The sequence below is a fragment of the Microcebus murinus genome, chromosome 1 (assembly GCF_040939455.1).
Source record: "Microcebus murinus isolate Inina chromosome 1, M.murinus_Inina_mat1.0, whole genome shotgun sequence".
NCBI classification, from domain to species: Eukaryota; Metazoa; Chordata; class Mammalia; order Primates; family Cheirogaleidae; genus Microcebus; species Microcebus murinus.
Genome location: NC_134104.1, coordinates 122,087,221 through 122,112,109, shown reverse-complemented (window position 1 = coordinate 122,112,109; position 24,889 = coordinate 122,087,221). Strand labels below are relative to the sequence as shown.

Here is a 24,889-nt window from a genome sequence, read left to right as displayed (position 1 = left end):
GAGACAGTTTCTCATCACCTCCCAGTTTCAGATGCTGCTTCCTGCCCCACTCCCCTCAGAATAGAGCTGCAGGATATAACAGCACCAGTTGCCACCAAGATTTGGCTCCTGAGCAATGGAGTGTCCCACAACTTACACTGCAGTTGTCAGCTCCTTTTGTTTCTGTGTCATCCTTTGTGGTATGTGGGACAAGGTGCCAGGGAACTGGAGCCTTTGACTTATTCTTCTTTTCTTGCTATCTATGGAAATAATAAATGCCCTGAATCTAAGTATTTCATGTATGTTCACTGGTGGAATCAGCTGGGCCTTGCTCTTTACCTTGTCTTGTATATGCGAGGTTGACAGCTAACACATGAAACTGGAAGCAAATAGATCTGAAGGTTACAAAAAATATTTGAGATAATTGCTTTCTGAGCCAAACTAGAAACCCGCAATTTTCAAACTTTGATACAATCATCAACCTTGCACATGGCGAGTTGGGGGTAAGTCGTGCAGCCCCAAGGAGTACAAACTCCTCAATGCCCCATTCAGATGTGGCTAGAGAGGGTAATAGACAAGGAAGACACTCTCAGAAGAAGCTTCTGGGGGCCTTGGGAGAGCAATGAGCAAAGGAGCCCCTTTTGGAGGGCAGAATCTAACCTAATCAGAACCTCTGACTGAGGACCTCTCAGTGCATGCCCAACTTCAAAACTGATACTAACCAGTGACAGTTATGGGTCTCCACTCCTCCCCTGAAAGGGGGTTTTGTTATTCTGTCCCTTACCACCATTGTGTATCAGGTGTGTGCTTGGACAAGAAGGAACAGAAATGTGTCTTTTCAGTCCATGAGTTATTTGTGGATTCTGGCAGAGACCATGTAGCAGACCCTTAGTGTCCCACCCATATCTCTTCACCCTCAGCACTCTTATGCACACTGGGAAACTTCCAATTGCCGGCATCTGTGTTTTTTTGCATGAAGACATTCTCTGGCACCAGGAGTCTGCCCTGCCACCTGCACAGTAGGTGGGAGAGCTAGTGGTTTTATGACCCATGGGGGGGAAAACCCTCAAACAATGATTGACAGGAGTTGGTGCACAAAAATCCTTGTTTGCGCGCCCCTTGGATGGCATACTCTACTCTGGCTCCCACAGTTTGCCAGTGGAATTAAGCCCTGGTCTCCACCGTGGTAACTGACTTGTTAACACATTCTTTGGATGCCTTTCCCTCCAGGTCTCACTTCCCCACTTTCTTGCCTGTGTTTCTTTACTTATCAAATAAAACATCTGAAAAGTCTTGTCCAAATGTCTGTTTTCTGGGGGAACTCAAACTAAGACCAAGGACCCAACACTGTGCTCCCCTTTCACAGTGTTGTCCTGTTGCTGGGAAGTAGTTGCCTGGGCCGGGATTCCAGTTCCATCTTCTTCACAGCTAGCTGGGGTCTTGGGATCCAGTTATGGCTGATCGAATATAAGTAGAAGAGAACTTTATCACTTCCGGGCTTGATTGTGAAAACTTCTTTCACTACCTTCTGTACTCTTCCTTATCCTGTCATCTGGATGTCATACACAGGGCAATCTTGGAAGCTGCATGTTGAAATGGAGCATCTTTGGAAGCCTGGATGTCTGCATGGTGGAATGGAGCTATGAAGGTGAACTCCCCACTCCCACCCAAAAAAATCACCACAACTGCTGCCAGCTGGGCTTTGTGTTAGTAACAAGTCAGCTCCTACTGTGTTAACCCACTGAGATTTTGGTGCTTTATCTTTTAAGGCAGCTAGTGCCAACCTAACCAATTCTGAACTTGGCAACAGTTTAAACAAACGTGTTGCCCTTGCGAAAATTGTCCTGAATACTACAAGATTCCTTGGAAAGGAAAAAGTGTGAAGTTGCTCCAGAGAGAAATGTCAAAGGCCATATGAGGAAGAGCATGGACTATGGAAAGCAGGCTGCCTGGTTTGAATGCCAGCTCTGACATGGACTAGTTATCTAACCTTGGGCAAGTTACACAACCTCTCTGTGCTTCAATTTCTGTATAAAAAGGGGATGACAATACCATCTACCTTATGGGGTTACTATAAAAAAAAAATTAACATTTGGAAAATACTTAGCACACTGCCTGGTACACGGTTCACAATAAATTTACAAATCCCTAGTTTTCCAAAGACCATCCTCACCTTGAAGTCTTTCATTTTTTTCCTACAATCTAATCATCTAACCTTCTGCTCTGCTATTTGTGAGAGCCTGTGCCAAAGCAAAGAGATGACTTTAGCACTTTGGATGTCTTTTCTTTGCAATATGACTTTGTCCTTGTACATAGGAATTTTTCAGAGTTTGCTCCACTCTGGGGTCAGGGAGCATTTGGCCCCTATTGGATTTGGGCTGTGTTAGCTTTAGGTGGATCATTAATCTTGGAAGGTAGGGTCACCTCTGGACCCTATTTGGTTTTTGTCCACAGGCCTGCAGAGGATTGCTCAACTTTTGAGACATTTATGTGCACTTATTAATAATCTGTTTGATAATATTTTGAGCCCTATATTAAAGCAGGCATTATTTTCCAACCTAGGATTAGAATGTTGAATGAGAAAAAAGTGGTCTCTGCCCTCACAGACCCTATTTCCTTTTACAGTTATGAATAAATGAATGAAAAGCCAGGACAAAAAAGCTGAGCCACTTCCAGCTTTGCCTAGGCAGAGGGCCACTGCTGCATTACAGAGAAACCAGCAGAGTTCAAGAAAGTCTCAAGGCTGGAAAAATATAAGTGGAGGCAAGATCCCAGTGAAAAGAGAGGTACAGAGAATTGAGCTTGGCAAAGGGCCAGTTTGCTCCTTAAGATACTTGGCACAATTTGCATTTCCATGGAATGGAAGATAAAAAGGTAATACCACACCTTAGAAAGGCTCCAATAAATATACTAGGTGTTATTAGTTTCCTATTACTGTTGTACCAAATTACCACAAACTTACTGTCTTACAGTTTTGAAGGTCAGAAGTCTGGAATGGGTTTCACTGGGCCAAGATCAAGATGTCAGCAGTGCTGTGCTCTGCTCTGGAGGCTGCACAGGAGAATCCGTTTTCTTGCCTTTTCCAGCTGTATAGCTGCCATATATTTTGGCTTCGACCTTCAAAGTCAGCCACTGCAGCCTTCCTCTCACTGCATTGCTCAGATGCCACTAAGTATTCTACCTCTTTCTTTCACATTTAAAGGACCTTATCCTTTAAATATTGGCCCAGCTGGATAATCAAGCAATGCATTTCTAAATAAAGCATGAGTTGAATAAGAAATTATCCCTAAATCTAGTAAAATTTTTTTAAAAAGAATTCCTAAGGAAAATCAAAGTGTATTTTAAGCTGAATAATCATGAAGTTATAACATATCAAGAAAAAAAAAACGCAGCTTGGGCAATACATTGTCTCTACAAAAAATTTAAAAATTAGCCAGGCTTGGTGGTGCATGCCTGTAGTCCCAGCTACTTGGGAGGCTGAAGAAGGAGGATCACTTGAGCCCAGAAGTGGGTGGCTACAGTGAACTATGATCACGCCACTACACTCCAGCCTGGGAAACTGTGGTAGACCTCATCTCTTGGGAAAAAAAGAAAGAAGGAAGGAAGGAAAGATACAGGAAAATGTATCATTTTCATTGCATATACTAGAGTGGAAGAGAGGCTGAAAAAAATCAATTATATTAACTGCCTTTTTAAAAAGCTAGAGAAAGAACAAAACTCAAAGAAGTCAAGAGAGCAAAAATCAATGAAATAATAAATGAATATACAGTAGAGAAAATCGACAAAGCCAAAAGTCTGTTCTTTGAGAACATTAATAAGATAGATACTTGGCAATACTAATCAAGGAAAAGGAGAAAACATACACTACAAATATCATCAATGAAAAAGGACATTACTGTGAGGATGCTCCACACTTTAAAAATATCAAAAGACCAGCCTGAGCAACATAGCAAGGCCCCATCTCTACCAAAAAAAAAAAAAAAAAAAAAAAAAAAAAAAAAAGAGGAAGAGAGAATTAGCCAGGCATGGTGGTGTGAGCCTGTAGTCTCAGCTACTTTGGAGGCTGAGGCAGGAGGATCAATTGAGCCCAGCAATTGGAGGTTGCAGTGAGCTATGATGATACCCAGGAAAGTGAGAGTCTATTTAAAAAAAAAAAATACCAAAGATAACATCATGAACAATTTTACATCAATAAATTTGAAATTTAGATAAAGTGGATGAATTTCTTTAAAAAAAAAAACAACAACTTACAAATACTTACCAAAGAATCAGAAAATCTGAATATTTCTTTGGTTATTTAAGAAACTTAATCTGTTATTAAGATTAAGCCACAGAGCTGGCTTCACTGGTGAAGTCTTTTGAACATTTAAGAAAGAAATAACATTATTTTTATACAATGTCTTTCAGCAAATAAGAAAACAGGTAACATTTCCCATTTCTTTTTATAAGGCACCATAACCTTGAAACCAAACTTTTAGGGACATTAAAATAAAAAACTGCAAAATGATTTCTGTCATGAAAATAAATGCAGAAAATCCTGAACAAAATATTATTAAGTTCAGCAATATATAAAAAGTATTATACATAATGGCCAAGTGGGGTTTATTCCAGGAATGTAATAGTAGTTTAACATTTAAAAATTAATTAGGGCTGGGCGCAGTGGCTCACGCCTGTAATCCTAGCACTCTGGGAGGTCGAGGCAGGCGGATTGCTCAAGGTCAGGAGTTCGAAACCAGCCTGAGCAAGGGCGAGACCCCGTCTCTACTATAAATAGAAAGAAATTAATTGACCAACTAATATATATAGAAAAAATTAGCCGGGCATGGTGGCGCATGCCTGTAGTCCCAGCTACTCGGGAGGCTGAGGCAGGAGGATCGCTTGAGCCCAGGAGTTTGAGGTTGCTGTGAGCTAGGCTGCCGCCACGGCACTCACTCTAGCCTGGGCAACAAAGTGAGACTCTGTCTCAAAAAAAAAAAAAAAAAAAAAAAAAGATCCAGCAATCCCATTGCTGGGCATCTACCCAAATGATCCAGTGACACTCTACAAAAAAGACACCTGCACTCGAATGTTTATAGCAGCACAATTCATAATTGCAAGGCTGTGGAAACAGCCCAAGTGCCCATCAATCAAAGAATGGATTAATAAAATGTGGTATATGTATACCATGGAGTACTATTCAGCTCTAAGAAACAATGGTGATATAGCACATCTTATATTTTCCTGGTTAAAGCTGGAACCCATACTACTAAGTGAAGTATCCCAAGAATGGAAAAACAAGCACCAGATATATTCTCCAGAAAACTGGTATTAACTGACTAGCACCTAAGTGGACACATAGGTACTACAGTAATAGGGTATTGGGCAGGTGGGAGGGGGGAGGGGGGAGGGGGGCGGGTATATACATACATAATGAGTGAGATGTGCACCATCTGGGGGATGGTCATGATGGAGACTCAGACTTTTGGGGGGAGGGGGGAAATGGGCATTTATTGAAACCTTAAAATCTGTACCCCCATAATATGCCAAAATAAAAAAAAAATCAATTAGAATAGTTCACCATGTTAACATTAAAAGGAAGGGGAGATCGTATGATTATCTTAATAGGCACATAAGAAATACTTGATAAAATTCAACACCCATCCATGACTTTTAAATTTAGGCAATCCAGGAAGGAAGGAAAATTTCTTAAGATCATTCGTTAATAATATCTAAAACAAAAACAAAGTACCAGAAACATTTTGCATAGTTGTGAATTATTGAAAATTTTCCCTCTCTATCACCAGTTCTACTCAATATTGTGTAAATAGTCTAAAAATTAAAGCTGAACATACATCTACTTTATGACCCAGCAATACTCTCCTGGGGAAATACCCTTCAGAAATGCATACCTATATGCTCTAAAGAATGTGTATTAGAAGGTACCAGAAGTTCTAGCCAGTGCACTAAATCAAGAAAAAAGAGAATTGTAAGGATCTGAAAAGAAAGAGCAAAACTCACATTATTCACAAAAGACATAAAGATGTACATAGAAAACTCAAAAGAAACTATTACAATTGATAAGATAATTTAACAATATCGCCATATTCAAGATCAATATACAAAAACCAATTGTTTTTTTTTTTTCAGATACCAGCAACAAATAGAAAACGAAATTAAAATTCTGTTCACAGCAGCACTATTCATAAAATCTCAAACGAAAACTATTAGCACAGTCATAGGGAGGGAAGACAGCGTGCTGCAATACACAGTATGGAACGCGCAACACGGACACTGGATGAAAGGCAAACGCGCACAGCAACATAGACGGATCTCACAGTATAATCTTGGGTGAAAGAAGACAGACATAAAATTGGGCATCTCGCACGACTCCATCTCTATAAAGCTCAAAAAGCAGCAGAATGAGTCTACGGGTTAGAAGGCAAGATCCTGGGTACCTTTGTCAGGGAATGGGAAGGGGGAAGGGCTCTGAGAACCTTCTGTTTCTTGGTGTGAGTGCTGGCTATGCGGGTGTGTTCACTCGGTGACAATTAATCAGGCAGTGCACTGAGGAAATGTAAAGTTTTATGTATACTGTTTTTTATATTTCAATGCAAAGTCCTTAAATTTTTCTTTATATTCAGAAGACTTTCCCCAGGCGGAAGTCAGACAGAGCCTCGAAGGCCGGGCTGCAGCGAGGAAGAGAAGCAGCCATCTGCGGGCTCAGCGCTGCCCCTGACCTGGCCTCCCGGAGTAGGGGACTGTCGGGGACAGTGGCATCGAGGACCTTCCGGGAGGATCCCGCAGTGGCCAGCGGGAACGCTTTAGGAGGAAGAGTTTAGGAGTCCCTGAAGATTGCGTGCAAAACGATGCGTGTAGGTGTGTGCGCGCTTCCCCGGGGAAGGGTCCGCAGTCTTCACCCTGCGGACGGCCCCCCAAGTCCCAAGGAGTCTGTGTTTTTGAGACATTTAGGAGCTGGTTAGATGAGAGTCCAGGGGACAGGACTCTGCTAGAGGTGCTAGCAACCACTCTGGGACCCCAGCGGATCTCTCTCTGGGTGTAAGGCGGTCAGATCAGCACGCTACCAGGCTGCTCTGGCTCGTACCTCCGGGGTGCGGCGCCCTGGCCGGTGAGCGGAGGTGCCTGGCGCTGGGCAGTGGGTAGCAAGCAGCCTGCTTACCCTCCCTCCCACCCAGCGGAGAGCGCGGGCTGCCCTGGGGGAGGGGTGGGGGTGTGACCAGGGCGATCATCCTGGGCGGGCGAACCCTTGCGAGGGTTCAACACCCTCGCGAGGATCCGCCCGCTCCAGCGCGGGTGAGGCCGGCCGAGGCGTGGGAGCAGGGCCGGTGACGCGCGCCCGCCGCGGAGAATGAGGCTCGCCATCTGCGCCCTGCTGTGCTCGGGGGCCCTGGGTGAGTGCGCGCCGGGAGCCGGGTGGGGCCGGCCCTCCAGGGTGCTCCGGGGAGGGGACCCCGTGCCAGCAGCGGGTCAGCCACAGCGGGACCCTGCGCGGCATACGGACCACTAAGGGAACCCGGGGCAGCCTCGAAATGCCTTCCACCCGCAGGTGCACCTGACACTTTGATCCTGCAGAAAACACACAGAGGAGAGGGGTTTGCAAATTACGACCAAGCAGCCCAATCTAGCCTGCTGCCTGATACTGCACAGCTAGGAGAGCTAAGAATGCTTTTTACATCTGTAAATAGGGGAGGGGAAAAGCAAAAGAACACTATTTTGTGACATGGAAACTATATGAAATTCAAATTTGTGCCCATAAATAAAATTTTATTAGGACACAATCATGCTCATTCCGTTAAATATTGTCTATGGCCGCTTTCAGGCTTGTTGAGGTCAAATGAAATATAGAGAGGAAACTTAAAGCATTTTGTTTGGCAAGCAAGAATTATAATTCCAGGCATACACACAGACGGGGAGGTCTCCAGTATGTCCAAAGAACAAAGAGAAGCTTGGAAATTTTATTTAAAAAAGAGAAGAAGAGGAAATGTTAGGTATTGTTCTTCAAGAACATTCATGGGCACTAGGAAAGTTTTGAGGAGCTGGCAAGTCCTGACTGGTGAGTGACTGGGGGGGGAGGAGGGAGGGATCAGTCTTAGAATCACAGCACATTTCAGTAGGAGTCTTAGAATCACACGCAGTATTTCAGCAGCACATTTTCACACGCAGGCAGCTGCAGCAGCCACAGGGAGTTCTGCTGGGGCTGGGGAAGTCTGGAAAGGTAGGACACAGTTGTGATCCAGCTGTGGTCACAAGAAAACCCAGAGCGCAGCCCCTGTAGGCTCTTTCCAAAATTCTTCCTCAGCAGAGCTTATGGTATTTGTTCTTCGTCCGTCTCCTCTCCCGGCCATGTCAGGTGCTGACCAAAAGTCCATTTTTGGCTGGGCGCAGTGGCTCACGCCTGTAATCCTAGCTCTCTGGGAGGCCCAAGCGGGTGGATCATTTGAGCTCAGGAGTTCAAAACCAACCTGAGCAAGAGCAAGACCCTGTCTCTGCTATAAATAGAAAGAAATTAATTGGCCAACTAATATATAAAAATAGAAAAAAATTAGCCGGGCATGGTGGTGCATGCGTGTATTCCCAGCTACTCGGGAGGCTGAAGCAGTAGGATTGCTTGAGCCCAGGAGTTTGAGGTTGCTGTGAGCTAGGCTGACGCCATGGCACTCACTCTAGCCTGGGCAACAAAGCGAGACTCAAAAAAAAAAAAAAAGTCCATTTCCCAAAGGCAAGAGCTGCCCCTCTCAGCCTTGGTCCCACACTTTCCCTTCCCCTTTGCTGCTGGACCAGGCTGAACTCAGTGTTCTAATCTAACAAGAACTCTTCTGGTGGCAAATGACAGAAACACAACCAAAATGGCTTAAAGCAAAAAAACCAAAAGGAAGGAGACAGTTATTGGTAAGCCCTGCAAGAGCCAGGAATGAAGGGCCCAACAGCCTGGATCTCTGCCTTGGCCCCAACCTCATTTCTCAGCCTTTTGTTCTTCTGGGGCTTAAGAACTTTCTCTATTTAGGGAGCACCAGCAGCTTTCCCCTTCCAGGATCAGAATGAAATATTCATAGTGGGCTCTGATAGCCTCTTGTTGAATCTGTTATATGGCCAGGGGTGGAGTGTTATTCATGACTGACCTAGTCTGGGTTATTTGGCTCCATCTACCCTTAGCTTGCTTGTACACACCCTTTTTCTTTCTTTTTAAAGTCCTTTCTGTTGAAGTATGATTTATATGTAGTATAGTACAACAAACCCATTTTACGTATGCATACAGTTCTATGAATTTTGACTCATGGATATCTAATACTACCACCATAATCAAGATAAAGAACTGCCCCCTACCTCTTTTTAGCCATTCCCACTTTCTGCCACTGTAGATAAGTTTTGCCTTTTCTGGGATTTCACATAAATGGAATCACACAGGACATAGTCCTTTGTGTTTTCCTGTTTTCACTCAGCTTAATTGTTTTGAGAGTCATCCACGTCATGTATATCATACTTTATTCTTTTTCGTTGCTGCATAGTACTCCATTGTATGGCCCTACTGTGGTATATTTGCCCATTTGCTTGTTGTTGAATGTTTACGTCGTCTCCAGTTTGGGGCTACCATGAATAAAGCTGCCATGAACATTAGTGAACATGTCTCTGTTTTCATTTTTTTGGGGTAAATATCTAGAATTACTGGGTCATACTGGTAAGTATAATCAACTTGATAAGAAAATGCCAGACTTTTTTAACAGTTGGACTGTTTTCCATGCTGACCAGCCACATACTATGCTGACCAGTTTTAGTTGCTGCAGTTTTAGTCGCTGCACATACATGCCGACCAGTTTTAGTTGCTGCAAATCCTGCCAACACTTGGTGTCAATCTTTGCATTTAGCTATTCTAACAGGCATGTAGTAGAGTCTGGCTATGGTTTTAATTTGCATTCCTCTGGTGACTAATGATGTTGAGCATCTTTTCATGTTTTTTTTTTTTTTTTGCCATTCATATGTCTTCTTTTATGACATTTCTGTTTGAATCTTTTCCCAATTTTTTTGACATGAGTACAGTGATGACTGAAAATATAGATTTTCAAAAAAGGCCTTATCTTGATGCTCTGCAGAAGGGCATATGGTCTATACTATTCTGTTCCCTAGCTTGCTCTTCCTACCCTGGGATGCTACTGTTGAAGACTTTTTTCAAATAAATTTGAGGGCTCTATTTGCCCCTCCTTATCTTTGGCATGGGGCTCTGTCTAAGGTAATTTGGCATCTCCTGTCCCATTTCTTTTGACATTTCCTACTTACAGGCAATTAAAAGGCAGTACAGGTTTTGAAGCCAAACAGACCCAAGTAGTTCAAATATTAGCTTCATCTCCAATTATTTAATGTCCCTGACAGTTTATTTTTAATTTCATATCTAAAATAGGAACACCAATATTTAAATGGCAGGACAATTGTGAAAATGAAAGGAAGGCAATGTGCTTGGCACACTGCCAAGCATACAGGGGCTCATTAAAGAACGGTAGCTATTATTGCTGGAGTTTTCATCTTCTGGATTTCATTTAAAATAATCTTTTGCCCAAATACTACAGATTTATAAACAGCATTTTGCCTTTGTAATGCTTTCTACGCTAATTACCTAGCTCAAAATACCAGTGAAATAAACAGAGACTGCTTTTAATGCTCCAGCAATTAGTACAAAGTAAGGTCAGAGTAGCCAACATTTAGATAAAGACTAAATCACTGGGCCCAAAGCCTCCTACCTATGGCTAGGAAGCTTTTTGGAGGTGAGAGTCACATAACATGAATTAACCATTTTAAAATGTACAATTTAACGGCATTTAGTACATTCACAAAGCTGTGCAACCACCATCACTATCTAGTTACAAAACATTTTCATCCCCCTAAAAGAAAACCTGTCCCTGTGAAGTAGTCAGTACTCATTTCCTTCTCCGCAGCACGTGGCAACCCCCCGTTAATTTGCTTTCTGTCTCTATAGACCCACCTAGCCCACGTATATAAATGGAATCATATGATGAGTGGCCTTTTGTGTCTGGCTTCTTTCACTTAACTTGGCATTTTCAAGACTCATTCACTTTGTAGCATGTAGCAGTACTTCACTCTTTTTGTGGTGGAATCATATTGTGATATACCAGATTTTGTTGATCCATTCCTCCGTTGCTGCACATTTGGTTTGTTTCCACCTTTTAGCTATTGTGAATAGCGCTGCTATGAATATTCATATGCATGTATTTGTTTGAGTCCCTGTTTTCGATTATTTTGGATGTATACCTGGGAGTGGAATTGCTGTGTTTTATGCTAATTCTATGTTTAATTTTGGGGGGATGCTTTCGGCTTTCTTATCCAAAGGGTAGGGCAGAATCAAAGAAATGGGCCCTAGAATTTATGTGAGCCAGGCGAGCAATTCAATTTGTGTGTATCCCACCCAGCTGATCCTTTATCTAACTGCTTCTGACAGCAGAGGAAGGTGAGTGCTGCGGGTTCCTTATGCCTCTGGCCTCTCTCCCCCAGGGCTGTGCCTGGCTGTCCCTGAGAAAACCGTAAGATGGTGTGCCATGTCAGATCACGAGGCCACTAAGTGCTCCAGTTTCCAAGACAATATGAAAAAAGTCTTCCCAGCAGATGGTCCGCTTGTCACCTGTGTGAAGAAAACCTCTTACCTTGAGTGCATCAGGGCCATTTCAGTAAGTCACGCTGCCTAAAAGAAAGGAGAAGAAAATCTGTACGTTCTTTTTCTTTTTCTGTGCTTGCTGTTGTTTATTAGTTTCTCCCCACAGGAACCAGACTATGCTTTAGAGAAGAAACAAGGCAAAGATCTAAAAGTACAGGAACTCTGTGTGGAGAAAAATATAGCTGCTCAACATTCATTGATAGTAAAATTACAATTGTAATTAAACCAATAGAGAAGGATTCAATCTCAGTAAAATACCTTTGGTAATGCAAAGTCAGCATTATACTGAAAGAGAATCTATAAAGACTCAGAAATTTCTAGAACCTTAAGAGGCCTAAGAAAGAAAAATATAAAAAAAATTTAAAAAATAAAGACTCAGAAATAAGCAAGAAGCTCCAGTGTCACTATAATTAATTAACATTGTTTTTGGAAGTTCTAGTAATGTAAAAAATTATAAGATGCATATAAGATAGAAAGGAACAAACAAAAATATCAATATTTTCAGATGAATGCCTAGAAAGTACAGTGCAATCATGAGAAATGTTTCTATAATTATTTATTAGTGAATAAATTAGTTTGGTAAACTATCAATATGTCACAATTAATGTCATTTTCATGTATCAAGAGTTGCTGATTGTGGGAAAATGTCCCCAAATTATGATCTCATTTACATCTAAAATAATAAACAGGCCAGGTATGATGGCTCAAGCCTGTAAAACCCAGAACTTTGGGAGGCCGAGACAGGAGAACTGCTTGAGGCCAAGACTTCGAGACTAGCTTGAACAACACAGTGAGACTTCACCCCATCCAAAAACAAAAATTAGCCAAGTATGGTAGCATGTGCCTGTAGTTCTAGTTACTCAGGAGGCTGAGGCAGGAGTATTACTTGAGCCCAGGATTTGAGGTTGCAATGAGCTGTGATCACAGCATTGCACTCCAGACTCAGTAACAGAACAAGACCCTGTTTCAAAAATAATAAAAATAATAATGGTAATAATATACAAAAATAATATTTCTGGAAAAATATATGAGAGATCTGCAAGGCTGTTATAAATATATTAATAACATGAAAGTCTATTATAAGTGTACAATATTAACAAATGAAAACATATATGCCATATTCTCAGATGGAAAGACTAACTATTATGTACTTGCATATTTTCCCAAAGTTAATTCATAAATTTAGTATAATTTTCATCAAAATACAGACTTTTTAAAAGAATGAATAAAATAATTATAAAATTCTTAAGGAAAAGCACATGGGTAAGATTATGAAATAGTATTATGAAAAAGAAGAGTAGCAAGGGAGTGGCTGAGCCCTACCTGAAACTTTACCATATTGAAATAACAGTGTTACAAAGACAAGGTACTGGTACAGATAAGAAGACCTGAAGAGAACAAAACTCAGACATATGGCTGGGCGTGTAACCCTAGCACTCTGGAAGACTGAGGCAGGAGGATTACTTAAGGTCAGGAGCTCAAGACCAGAGTGAGCAAGAGTGAGACCCTGTCTCTACTAAAAATAAAACAAAATTAGCTGGGCTGTGGCAGCTCACCCCTGTAGTCCCAGCTATTTGGGAGGCTGAGGCAGGAGGATCACTTGAGCCCAGTAGTTTGAAGTTGCAGTGAGCTCATCAATGATGATGCAACTGCTCTCTAGGCTGGGCAACAGAGCAAGATTCTGTCTTAAAAAAAAAAAAAAATTCAGATGGCCGGGCACGGTGGCTCACGCCTGTAATCCTAGCACTCTGGGAGGCCGAGGCGAGTGGATTGCTCGAGGTCAGGAGTTCGAAACCAGCCTGAGCAACAGTAAGACCCCGTCTCTACTAAAAATACAAAAAGAAATTAGCTGGACAACTAAAAATATATAGAAAAAATTAGCTGGGCATGGTGGTGCATGCCTGTAGTCCCAGCTACTTGGGAGGCTGAGGCAGTAGAACTGCTTGAGCCCAGGAGTTTTCGGTTGCTGTGAGCTAGGCTGACACCATGGCACTCTAGCCTGGGCAACAGAGTGAGACTCTGTCTCAAAACAACAACAACAAAAATGCAGACATATGCTCTGTATATCTCAGCTTTCTGTGTATCTATCCATCTATCTAAGTATTTACATGATATGATAAAGACACAAAGCGTGATAAATGTTCAACACTGGAGCCCTGGGTTTAATAAATTTAGATAAGATACAGATTTTTTTCTAAGTTAAATTACATTTTTAATTGACAAATAATTTCATATATTTATGGGGTATGATGTGGCATTTTGATACATGTATACTAGATTTAGGTAGATATATAGTACAAGGCAGACTTTCTAAACAGATGGCTGAGAAAGGATTCTTTAGTTGGACAACTGGGCAGCCATTTAGAAAAAGAAAAATCAAGCGAGATTCTTAATCTATCCACTAAAATAAATCCCCAGTTTTATTCAACTCGATTAAAAGAGATAGACATAACTAGATAAACCACAGAAGTATACAAATTTGGAAATTTAAAAAATTTTAAACTATGACAAAAGTATTTTTTAAAAGCTCTAAGCATACAAAAAAATTATCAGCTATAACAGCACACTGCAAAACCTGTATAAAGATGTCATTTAAGCTTATAAGAAATGCTTAAGAATAACAAGCTATAAACAAACCACTCACAGAAAAGAAATTACAACTAATGAACAATATGAACAATAAAGGAAAAATGTCCATCCTTTTTAATAAACAAAGATGCAATTAAGACAATTCTTAAAGTAATGTTTATACCTAGTAATGTAATAACATTTCTTAAGTGGTAACACTTCTCACTGGTAGGTTTGCAGTGAAATTGGTATGTGTTGCCATTGGCATGATAAATTATACATTTCAATATCATTTCTGGGAAACAATTCGGAATTATTCAATAAAGGTCATAAAGGTGTGCACAAATTTATATATATTTTTTTATTTATGTGCGTGTATATATATATATATACAGGCACATGCACATACACATAGAAAGAGAGAGAAAAAAAGAGAGAGAGATTGGTTACAGGAATTTTTTTTTTTTTTTTGAGTCAGAGTCTCACTCTGTTGCCTGGGCTAGAGTGCTGTGGCGTCAGCCTAGCTCACAGCAACCTCAGACTCCTGGGCTCAAGCAATCCTGCTGCCTCAGCCTCCCGAGAAGCTGGGACTACAGGCATGCATCACCATGCCTGGCTAATTTTTTCTATATATTTTTAGTTGGCCAATTAATTTCTTTCTATTTTTAGTAGAGACGGGCTCTTGCTCTTGCTCAGGCTGGTTTCGAACTCCTCATCTTGAGTGATCTGCCCACCTCGACCTCCCAGAGTGCTAGGATTACAGGTGTGAGCCACCGCACACGGCCTCAAGAATTTGATCTTATGCAATTTGGGGAGCTGGTTAAGCAGTCTCCATAAAACAGTTGTCTTTTTGCGTCTGATACCAGAGCTTGAAGAGGAGGCAGTCAGGAAAGGAAGATGCACGTAAAGTGGGGAAAGGAAAGAATAACCTGGAATCCACAGTCATGAGCTGAAGCCCACGGGATGGACTGAAATCCATATCAATTCTTGCGGCTTTTGACCTTGATGGTGTTCACAAGGCCCAGTGGCCTTCTTGTCCTTTTACCTTTATGCTAAATTCCTCCTTTTCATAAGTCGAATTGGTTTCTGATACATGCGTCCAATAGAGTCATGACTTTATGCACACACATGGATACAAATACACATATAAGTGTATACATATGTACACATATGTGAATGCATATTGTAAAATATTTCTAAGAGAAAATCAGATGGGGGAAAAGGGAGGCAAATGTATAGAAAGACAGTGCTAAATTCAGAAAAACCCAACTTACTACAAATATCAATTAATAAATGAATTAAAAGAATGATTTTGAAGATGGGAAATGATCCGACCTAATTTTTGAGAAGAGGCTGTGCAGTTGCTGCTTCTTGCAGGAAGAGAGGAGCTCTTGGCTGACAGATCCCTGAAGAGCAAACCTAGAACTGAGAGTGCAAAACACGACTTCTTATGAATGGAAATGTCTACAGTGCATTCACTTGTGAACTCGACAAACGTTTATTGAACACCTACCCACCTGTGCTAGGTGTTCCTCTAGGCTCTGGGATTCAGCAGGGAATAAAACAGACAAAAATGTCCCCACCTTCGTGGAGCTTACATTCCAAAGGAAAGGACAAACAATGAACAAAGAAAGTTCATCGATGGTGGATGGGGGCTCAGGAGGAACACAAAGCGGCCAGTTTCCCTGTTGTGGTAGTTTGAAGAGTGTGCTCAGGAAAAGCCTCACCGGCAAGGTGACATTTGAGCACTGATGTGAGGGCGGTACAGGAGGTCCAGGCCACACAAGTGTCTATCGAGCAAGGGTCTCTGGCAGAGGGTCAGGGGAGCCTTCCTCAGAGGTGATGGGCTTCATTCACGCCTTGATCTCTTCTCTTTCAGGCCAAAGAAGCCGATGCCGTGACCCTTGATGCAGGTTGGGTGTACGAGGCAGGCCTGGCCCCCTACAACCTGAAGCCCATCGCGGCAGAGTTCTATGGGTCAAAAGATGGTGTGTTCTCTCTCCCTGGGGACACCGGTCTCTGCCCTGACACTGCAGCCATGGGGGGAGGCAGGGACTCTGCCAGCATCACGCGTGCAGGGAACAAAGTTGCTGCTGTCTGTGATGCCAGCCCACGAGGGCTGGGATACTGGCTGTCCCTGGCAGCTGCAGACTTTGTGTCCCGGATGGAATACGCTGTTGGTGCTGCTGGCTGTGAGGTCTCCGCAGCCTGGGAGGAGGGTGCTGCCTAGAGTCCTTCACTCACCCATGAGGTCGCACCAGAGGGAGGTGCCTCTTCCCTGCTACGTGCAGGAGAGGTTTTGCAGGGAATTCAATTATGGGCTTTGCCACTTTCCCACACTGTCCACGAGTGTCATTAGTGTGTGTGAGCACAGCCCACCTCGACCTGACTCCAACTTGCAGCACCTTGACATATTCCTGGGGACACCCCTGCATCCTTCCTCTCGCACCTTCTCCTGTGTCTTTGGGCTGCAGACAGAGAAGCAGAGAAGGGAGAAAAGCCCCCAGGGAGAAGCTGGGAGCTGAAGCTCTCCCTGGGTGTGCTCTGCTCAGCCCTCGGGGCTTCTGTCTCTGTTGGCTTGGAGGGACTAGCAGAAAAAGAACTAGTGTATACTGTCTTGGAAATCGATGTCTCTTTCCTGTCAATTAAGGGCTTTTTTTTTTTCATTTCCTTTTTCGCCTGTTCACCAGAGGATGGCGCCAGTCCTAGGATTCCCCCAAAGTTCTGTGTTGTTCATGGTATGAACTATCATTAGCAATGATGTGGCATCTTCCTTTGGCCCTTCTTTCTCTCTGCTCCTTTGCAGATCCACAGACCTACCATTATGTCGTTGCCATGGTGAAGAAGGGCACCGACTTCCAGCTGAGCCAGCTCCAAGGCAAGAAGTCCTGTCACACAGGCCTGGGCTGGTCTGCTGGGTGGAATGTCCCCATCAGGACATTGCTTCCGTCTGGCTCTCTTGAAGCAGGTAAGCCCGCTGGGGCGGAGTGCCCCTGGGCAGGGCTCCTGCACCAACTGCCCATATGGGCCATGCTGGGGTCATCCTGTTACTGCCAAGTGTATGTGTTTTGTGGCTTCCAAGATGGGGCCAGGGTAACCTGCTTTAAATGTGCGCTGGCTGGGTGTGTGCACCAGCAACCCCCAGTGGGGGCGGGCAGCTGAGTCTTCTCTGAGTAAAGGTGCCTCTGTCTCTCAGAGTCCTGTCCTTCCCACCTTCCTGGTAATCCCAGTAGTGTGGCTTGACAAGGGCCAGCACTGAGGCCCATTGAGAAAGGCCACCTGCCTCCCAGCTTCCCAGCAAGGCTCACTGGGGATTCTAGCCACACTGCCAGCACTCAGGCCTCTGTGCCTTAGGTGAGGGCTTGGGACATAGGCAAGAAAGGCATGAGTGGGCCAGTGCAAGGATTTTTTTGTGTATGCTAAGCTTTTTTTGTTCAGTTATGACAAACCATGGCAAGCCTAGTGTGCCTTTTCAGCCCTTGAAAGATAACAGCCAAATCTTCCTGCACTCTGCAAAAGTGCATCTTTTTGAGCCCTGTGACAGGGACAAGCAGCTGCAGGGGTCTGATGAATTGCTGCAGCCTGGACCACAGCTTGGCCATGTTTTGCTGCCTTCCTGGGGCGTCCACTGGCCTCAGTGTCAGATGCTACTGGACATCCTTCTGGAAGTTACACTGTGGCTATTGGCACACCCCTGATGCCCTCACCAACAGGCTACCCCAATGCTCTCCCTAAAAAGTTACCCCATGTGCCACCACAGCCACTGGATACAGAAGGGGAGGTGGGGTGGGCCCGTGTCCTGAGGCAAGGAAGGGCTGTTGGCATTGGCTGCCCTGCAAGGGCTCCTGCTGTGTTTGGAGCTCTGCCCGGCCCCTTAGAGCTCCGAGCTGGTGAGTTAGCAGAGGTGAGAGGTGCTGGCACTGCAGTTGGTGGCTCTCACACCCTGTGGCGGACAAGCTGGGGAAGCATTCTTGTGGGCTCAATGCCACGATGCCTAAACACACACGAGGACCCTGGGCCATCCAGCCCCTCTGGAATGTGCACTGGCTGCCTATGCACGCCCACTTCTCAGATGGCCCTGGGGAGAGGGTGCAAACTCACAGGGTCTCGGATAGGGCCACCGTCTCACTCACGAGCACAGCTGGGAGGCCCCAGCCAGCTCATGTCTCTTTGTTGAGCAGCAGCGGCCAAGTTCTTCTCCAGCAGCTGCGTCCCCTGTGCGGACGGGAAGACGTTCCCCAGCCTGTGTCAGCTGTGTGCCGGGAAAGGGACAGACAAGTGTGCCTGCTCCTCCCGGGAACCGTACTTTGGCTACTCGGGCGCCTTCAAGTGAGTGAGACCCCCCCAGCTCCTCCTCCCCCTCCCCCCGAAGTTGGGGAGACAAAGGCACAGGGAGTGGACGATCTGTGTGAAACCCAGGGTCCTGAGTGCCTTCCTTGGCCAACCCTCACTCCTAACCACCCCACGGAGCAGTCTTCTGTGTGGGAGCCCCTCTCGTCTCCCCAGAGCCTGGGACCTGCCACGTGACCCTTCTGGACCAGTGAGGGACGAAGGGACAGACTCGTCTCTGAGACTCTGGGATCTGCAGACACAGGCCTGGGCTCCTGCAGGGCCAAAGGCCAGGACCTCTCAGCTCACATCTTTCTGCTGAGCATGTCCCTGTGCGGGGACCTGTGCCTGCCTCCCCCACCTCCCTCCCAGCCCCCTCGCAGGCACCTCTCCGCGCTCCATGCTCTGTAAGAGAAATGGCGACTTCTCAAAATGAGTGAAACTGGCTGGAAATCCAAGGCCATCCAAAATCTTTATCCTTCATGCAAAGACTCTAAGCCTCTATTTTCTGGGGTGAAAAATCTTGTTGCTTTTGGCTGCTTTTTAAGAGGAGGGTCCTTCTTTCACACCATCCCTCCCCAGAGCTGCCTGGGTGTTGGCTTCCAGGACGTCTGCCTGCTTCGGGCCTGGGCTTGGCTGTGGGGTTCAAAGACCCCACACACAGGGCCAGCGCCTCTGTGAGGACAGACCGGTGCCTGGGGACTCTGGGCAATGCTCCCAGTGCCAGTGGCCTGGGCAGGCCCTCAGAGGGGCTGCAGGAGGGAGGGGCGGGGCCTGGGCCCTGCTGAGCGGCCTGACCTGGCTCTCCTGCTCCTCAGGTGTCTGAAGGACGGCGTGGGGGATGTGAGCTTCGTCAGGCACCTGACGGTGTTTGGTGAGTGCTGTGTGGGCCCCGCCCCAGCCAGGGTGAAAAGTTTCCTGATGTCTAGGGACGTTTAGGGACGAGTGAAGATCTTTAATGCCACAGGAGACTTTTTGTGCAGACGCTTCTGCGACAGTGGTCCCCCTTATCTGCGGTTTCCTTGTCTGAGGTCTCCGTTACCCATGGTCAACTGCAGTCCAAGGATATCACATCACCACTCTTGTGCTTTGGGGCCATTACCAAGGAAAATAAGGGTCACCGAAGTACAAGCACTGCCACCCTGCAACAGTCGGTCTGATCACAGAGACGGCTACACAGTGACTGACGGGCAGGCAGTGTAGACAGGGCTCTCTGCTGGGCAAAGGGAGGATTCACATCCTGGGGTCGGGATAGAGCAGGGTGGCATGAGCTCTCATCATGCTACTCAGAACGCCATGTAATTTAAAACTTATGAATTATTTACTTCTGGCATCTTCCATGTACGTCACAATACCTACCTCATTCACCTCACTTCCACTCTTCAAGTAGGCATTTATTTTATCATCTCATATCATCACGGGAAGAAGGGTGAGTACAGTACGATAAGATATTTAGGGAAAGAGAGAAATTACACTACTTTAACTTTTATTACAGCATATTGTTATAATTTTTGTATTTTATTATTATTAATCTCTTATTATGCCTAATTTATAAATCAGACTTCATCATAGGTATGTGCATATAGGAAAAAATGTAATGTATATAGGATTTGTTACTATCCAAGGTTTCAGGCATCTACGGGGGTCTTGGAACGTATCCCCACAGATAAGGGGGGGACTACTGTGTTTGTACTTTGTTTAGTGCTCAATTTGTTTTATCTATAAATCTACTAAACAAATTTTATGAATATTTAAAGAATACTTACCAACTAATAAAACAGAATAAGTTTTAATAATCAATTCTCTTAGTCATTGAAATGTCAATTTCAAATTTAATCACATTCTCCTAAACTTTTCATTATAAATGTCTCCTAAATGCTCCAAACACATTAAGCAAAACACACAAATTATTGTAAGTATTTCAGCATTTATTAGCACATTTGCAGTAGAATCTGTTGCAAAAGTATTATTGCCATGGACAAAATTATGTATTTCTTCTTTATTTTTATGTTTTTTGGGAAAAAACTCAAACCCTTCCAAAGTTTTGGACAATTTACCATTAACAAACAAACACAGTAGGATTTCGGACAAGTGAAGGTTACAGATTCTGGGTTTTATGACCAATTAAATCTCCATCAGATACAGAACACACTTGTACTGTACAAACATGTTTAAAACCCACATGTAAATTCACTGCACTAAGCTCATTTTTAAGACAAATATCTGCTATCTCAAGGAGAATTTTAGGTTTTCGCTTTTCACAGGGAGCTCAGCTCCTTACCACCCAGTGTCTTTCTCTAACACGAAACATGATTTCAGTGTCCTTTGTCCCCTTGTTCAGCATTCACAGTTCGCTGCCTCCTCATTAGCACACATTGACCTGGTTTGTTAGCATTTTGGCAATTGAAACATCTCTTTTTATCAAGAATTTTAATGAGTGGGGTCACCTATGGGTCTCATCTCCCAGAATCAAGCTGTTCCAAATAATTATCATCATGTACTTTGGATGCTCAAGTTACTATGGTTACGCCAGTGGGCAGCATCTTCTCACACTTACCCAGAAGTGTTTGAAATTATCCCTGGTCTGTGGAAGGAAGATTGTCCCAGCCCATCCTGATTTACCTGGTCAAAAGCCACTCGGCTGCTATTATGTAAGATCCCCTATTGCCTTTTTAGGAGAATTTTATGAGGGACCATCCTCTGGGCTTTAGGGTGACAAAGAGAATGGAAGAGAGCCACAGTGCACCTGCTGCTGCCGGCGCTGGGCTCTTGAGTGCCTGAAGTGGAAGTTATTTCTTTCTTAAAGCATTAGGTCATACTGATTCGTTTAATCTAACACTACTAAGTCATTTGAAATTTTTTTTTTTTTTTTTTTTTGAGACAGAGTCTCACTTTCTTGCCTGGGCTACAGTGCTGTGGCGTCAGCCTAGCTCACAGCAACCTCAAACTCCTGGGCTCAATCGATCCTTCTGCCTCAGCCTCCCAAGTAGCTGGGATTACAGGCATGCACCACCATGCCCCCCTAATTTTTTCTATATATTTTTAGTTGGCCGATTAATTTCTTTCTATTTTTGGTAGAGATAGGGTCTTGCTCTTGCTCAGGCTGGTTTTGAACTCCTGACCTTGAGTGATCCGCCCACCTCAGCCTCCCAAAGTGCTAGGATTATAGGTGTGAGCCACCGTACCCACCCTTGAAATTTTTTTTAATATAAAGATTTAAAATGTATTTTCTCTATGGCATATTGAATTAAAATTGTAACCACTCATAGAAACCATAATTGTACTTTTCCTCTTTCAATATGAGATTGTATAACATTAACCCCAAAGACCTTCTGTAGTAGTTTTCTAGGACTACAGTAACAAAGTACCACAAACTGCATGGTTTAAGCAACAGAAATGTATTGTCTCACAGTTCTGGAGGCTTGAATTCCAAGACCAAGGCGTTGGTGGGGTTCATTCCTTCTGGGAGCTGTGAGGGAGAATCTATTCCATGCCTCTCTCTACTAGTTTCTGAAGATTTGTGGGCAATATTTGGTGTCCCTTGACCTGTGGACACATCATCACAATCTCTGCCTTCATGTTCACATGGCATTCCCCCTGTGTGCATGTCTGTGTCCAAATTTTCACCAGTCATATTGGATCGGGGGCCCACCCCATTCCAGTATGATCTCGTCTTAACTAATCACATCTGCAAGGACCCTATTTCCAAATAAGGCCACATTCTGGGGGTTAGGAATTCAGCATATGAATTTGTTGAACCCATAATGCTTTCTAATACCTAGATGATGGGAACCAAGAGCCTGTTTTCCTAGAGGGCCTTTTTGGTCCTTCTTTACACCTGCAGAGTGCTCTGACTGGGCCTCGAGGCCTCCTTCCATCCCTCAGTCCTTTTGCCACCTTTCCCCAGCAGGCTCTGCCTTGGGGTAATGTGGCCCCTTTAGTGGGGACCTATGCTGTGCTAGCATCACAGTGTGTCAGCGCCAGACTAGCTGACACTTTGACAAGTCACCTTAAGTCTCTAGGTCTCAGTTTCTTCATCTGTAGAATGGGTTAATTATGTTACTGGCCTCTCCCAGCTGTTGTGAGGATGAAACAAGAAAGTCCGGAGAGCTCTCAGCACAGTCTTTGGTGGCCTGAGCGCTCAGCACAACTTCGCTGCCACATTCCCATTAGTGGAGCCACAGAGAAGGTTGGGGCGGGGGAAGTTTGGAGGGCCGTAGGCCAGGCACACTGCCCAGCCCTGTGTCTACCTGTGAGCTGGGTTTCACTCCCAACGCCTCTCTCTCGTCCTTATCTGTAGAAAATGAGTTTGGAAAATATTCTCTCTCAGTCCTCTTGAGGTCACAGTGAGGAGGGGGCTCATCTTAACTATGGCTCACGGCTCTTCCTGCACTCGGCTCACCTGGGCTTCCCCCACAGAGAACCTGGCACACAAGGCCAACAGGGACCAGTATGAGCTGCTCTGCTTGGACAACACCCGGAAGCCAGTGGATGAATACAAGGACTGCCACTTGGCCCGGGTCCCTTCTCACGCCGTGGTGGCCCGAAGTGTGGATGGCAAGGAGGACTTGATCTGGGAGCTTCTCAACCAGGCCCAGGTATCGCATCAGACAAAGATTTGCCTTTAAACCACTCAGAGATGAGTGTGAATTCTGAGATTCCATCGGAGAATACAGATTCTCCAATGGAATTGCATTACCTTCAGGACATGGATCGTGTCATTTGTGGAGGACAGAGGGACTAATTTGCAGGGTGTACCTGGGAAGATTTCTGGGCCCTAGGCAGTAAGCCGTGTGCACCCTAAGGAAGAAGTGTGGGAATTTGCCAGGCAGGGCGGCAGGTGACCTTTCAAACAAAGCCACTGCAAACACTAAGCCCAGGCAGACATTGAAAGAGCATGTGGGTAGGCGCTGCCAAAGCTACATCAGGAATGGCTTTGGGCCAGTCAGCTGAAGTCATAGGCGAAGGGCCCTTTGTTTTCTGGGAGGCCAGAAAGGAGAAGGGGCTGTGTGATGTCCCACAGCCAGTCCTCCAGTGGCAGGCCTGGAGCAGAGGGAGAGGCGCCCAGGATGCCTGGCCTGCAGCCCACCGTGCTAGGTACCAACCCCTTCAGGATGAAGACCACCATAGCCCCTCAGGGCCATCCGACGGCCAGGGTGAGGCCGCCTTCGCTGAGTGAAACATGGAGCAGCGGGCACACCGGACAGGAGCAGGTGCCTGGGACATGGCGGCCCCACAGCCCTTTGCACAAACCTGGGGGGCAGCCCCCGGCAGCTTCCCGGAGGCCACACAGGGCAGGCCAGCTGGGATTTGAGTAAAGCATTCCCTGGAGAGACTGGAGAACACCGTGAGCCACTGAGATGTTGAGGACCTTGGCCACTGTTCCCGCTCTCAGGCGTTCCCGCTTTCTGTCTCTCTTGCCTGGTTTGGAGTTTGTTTAACCTTCACCACTATGCGGGCCTCCATCCTTCACTGTTTCTTTTATTCTTTGAACAGGCACATTTTGGAAAAGACAAGTCATCAGAGTTTCAGCTCTTTGGCTCTCCTCATGGGGAGGATCTGCTGTTTACTGACGCCGCCCACGGGCTTCTAAGGGTCCCGCCCAAGATGGATGCCAAGCTGTACCTGGGATACGAGTATTTTCCTAACAGTCAGCGTCCAGAGACAGGTGCGTGGGGTCCTGGGAGGGACCTGGCCGGCTTGGACAGCAGGGCAGGCGAGGACATCCATTGCAGCTTTCCCAGAGCCTGCGAGCCCCACCCACACTTTACTGGCCTGCAGAGCCCAGGGGAGCTACTAATTGCATTGGGCTGATGAGGGTTTTTCTGCCAAGCTGGGAGAAAGGCCTAACTTATATGATTGTAAAAAGGGTTTTGAATACCTTCCCATTATAGACAACCTGAAGTAATGATGGCTCTGGTTCCTTTGTATTAACTGGGGTCGTCCTGGGCAGGACAGGCCTATTTGACAGGAAAACAGTCTGTCCTAAACTGAAGTGGGAATGTGGCCACTACCACCATCACGAGGAGAACTAGAATTCCAGAGGATTTTAGTCTGGCTCCTTCCTTCCACAGGATTCCTATGGTTCCTTCCTTCCTTCCTTCTTCTATTTCCCCCTCCTCCATTTAGTCAACCAGTAGCTAATGGGCATCTACCAAAGGGTGGCCGCTGCATTAGACATGGGCACATGGGGGGAGCAAAGACACCGGGGAAGGGGAGGGCAAGCAGGCCCACCCAGAACCGAACACGTGGCCACCAACTGGGGCACGCTGCCTGGACGGGGAGCCCAGTCCTGGAAGAGATACCCTACGAGGCCCTGAGCTGGGCTGGGCCTAGAGAGGCTTCCCCAGAGAGATG

At 45.1% G+C, this 24,889-nt stretch overlaps 1 protein-coding gene across 1 annotated transcript in view; it reads left to right on the top strand.

Annotated features, from left to right (window-relative positions):
* The first annotated feature begins 7,252 nt into the window (after nucleotides 1-7,252).
* The window catches only part of LOC105872656 (inhibitor of carbonic anhydrase-like), a 33,588-nt gene continuing 15,951 nt past the window's right edge, over nucleotides 7,253-24,889 (top strand). The window contains exons 1-8 of the mRNA XM_012766833.3: nucleotides 7,253-7,367; nucleotides 11,476-11,648; nucleotides 16,083-16,191; nucleotides 17,010-17,171; nucleotides 18,385-18,532; nucleotides 19,351-19,406; nucleotides 22,952-23,130; nucleotides 24,029-24,200. Coding sequence (XP_012622287.2) covers nucleotides 7,325-7,367; nucleotides 11,476-11,648; nucleotides 16,083-16,191; nucleotides 17,010-17,171; nucleotides 18,385-18,532; nucleotides 19,351-19,406; nucleotides 22,952-23,130; nucleotides 24,029-24,200 — 1,042 coding nt within the window. The 5' untranslated portion in view covers nucleotides 7,253-7,324. The remainder of the gene's footprint in view (nucleotides 7,368-11,475; nucleotides 11,649-16,082; nucleotides 16,192-17,009; nucleotides 17,172-18,384; nucleotides 18,533-19,350; nucleotides 19,407-22,951; nucleotides 23,131-24,028; nucleotides 24,201-24,889) is intronic.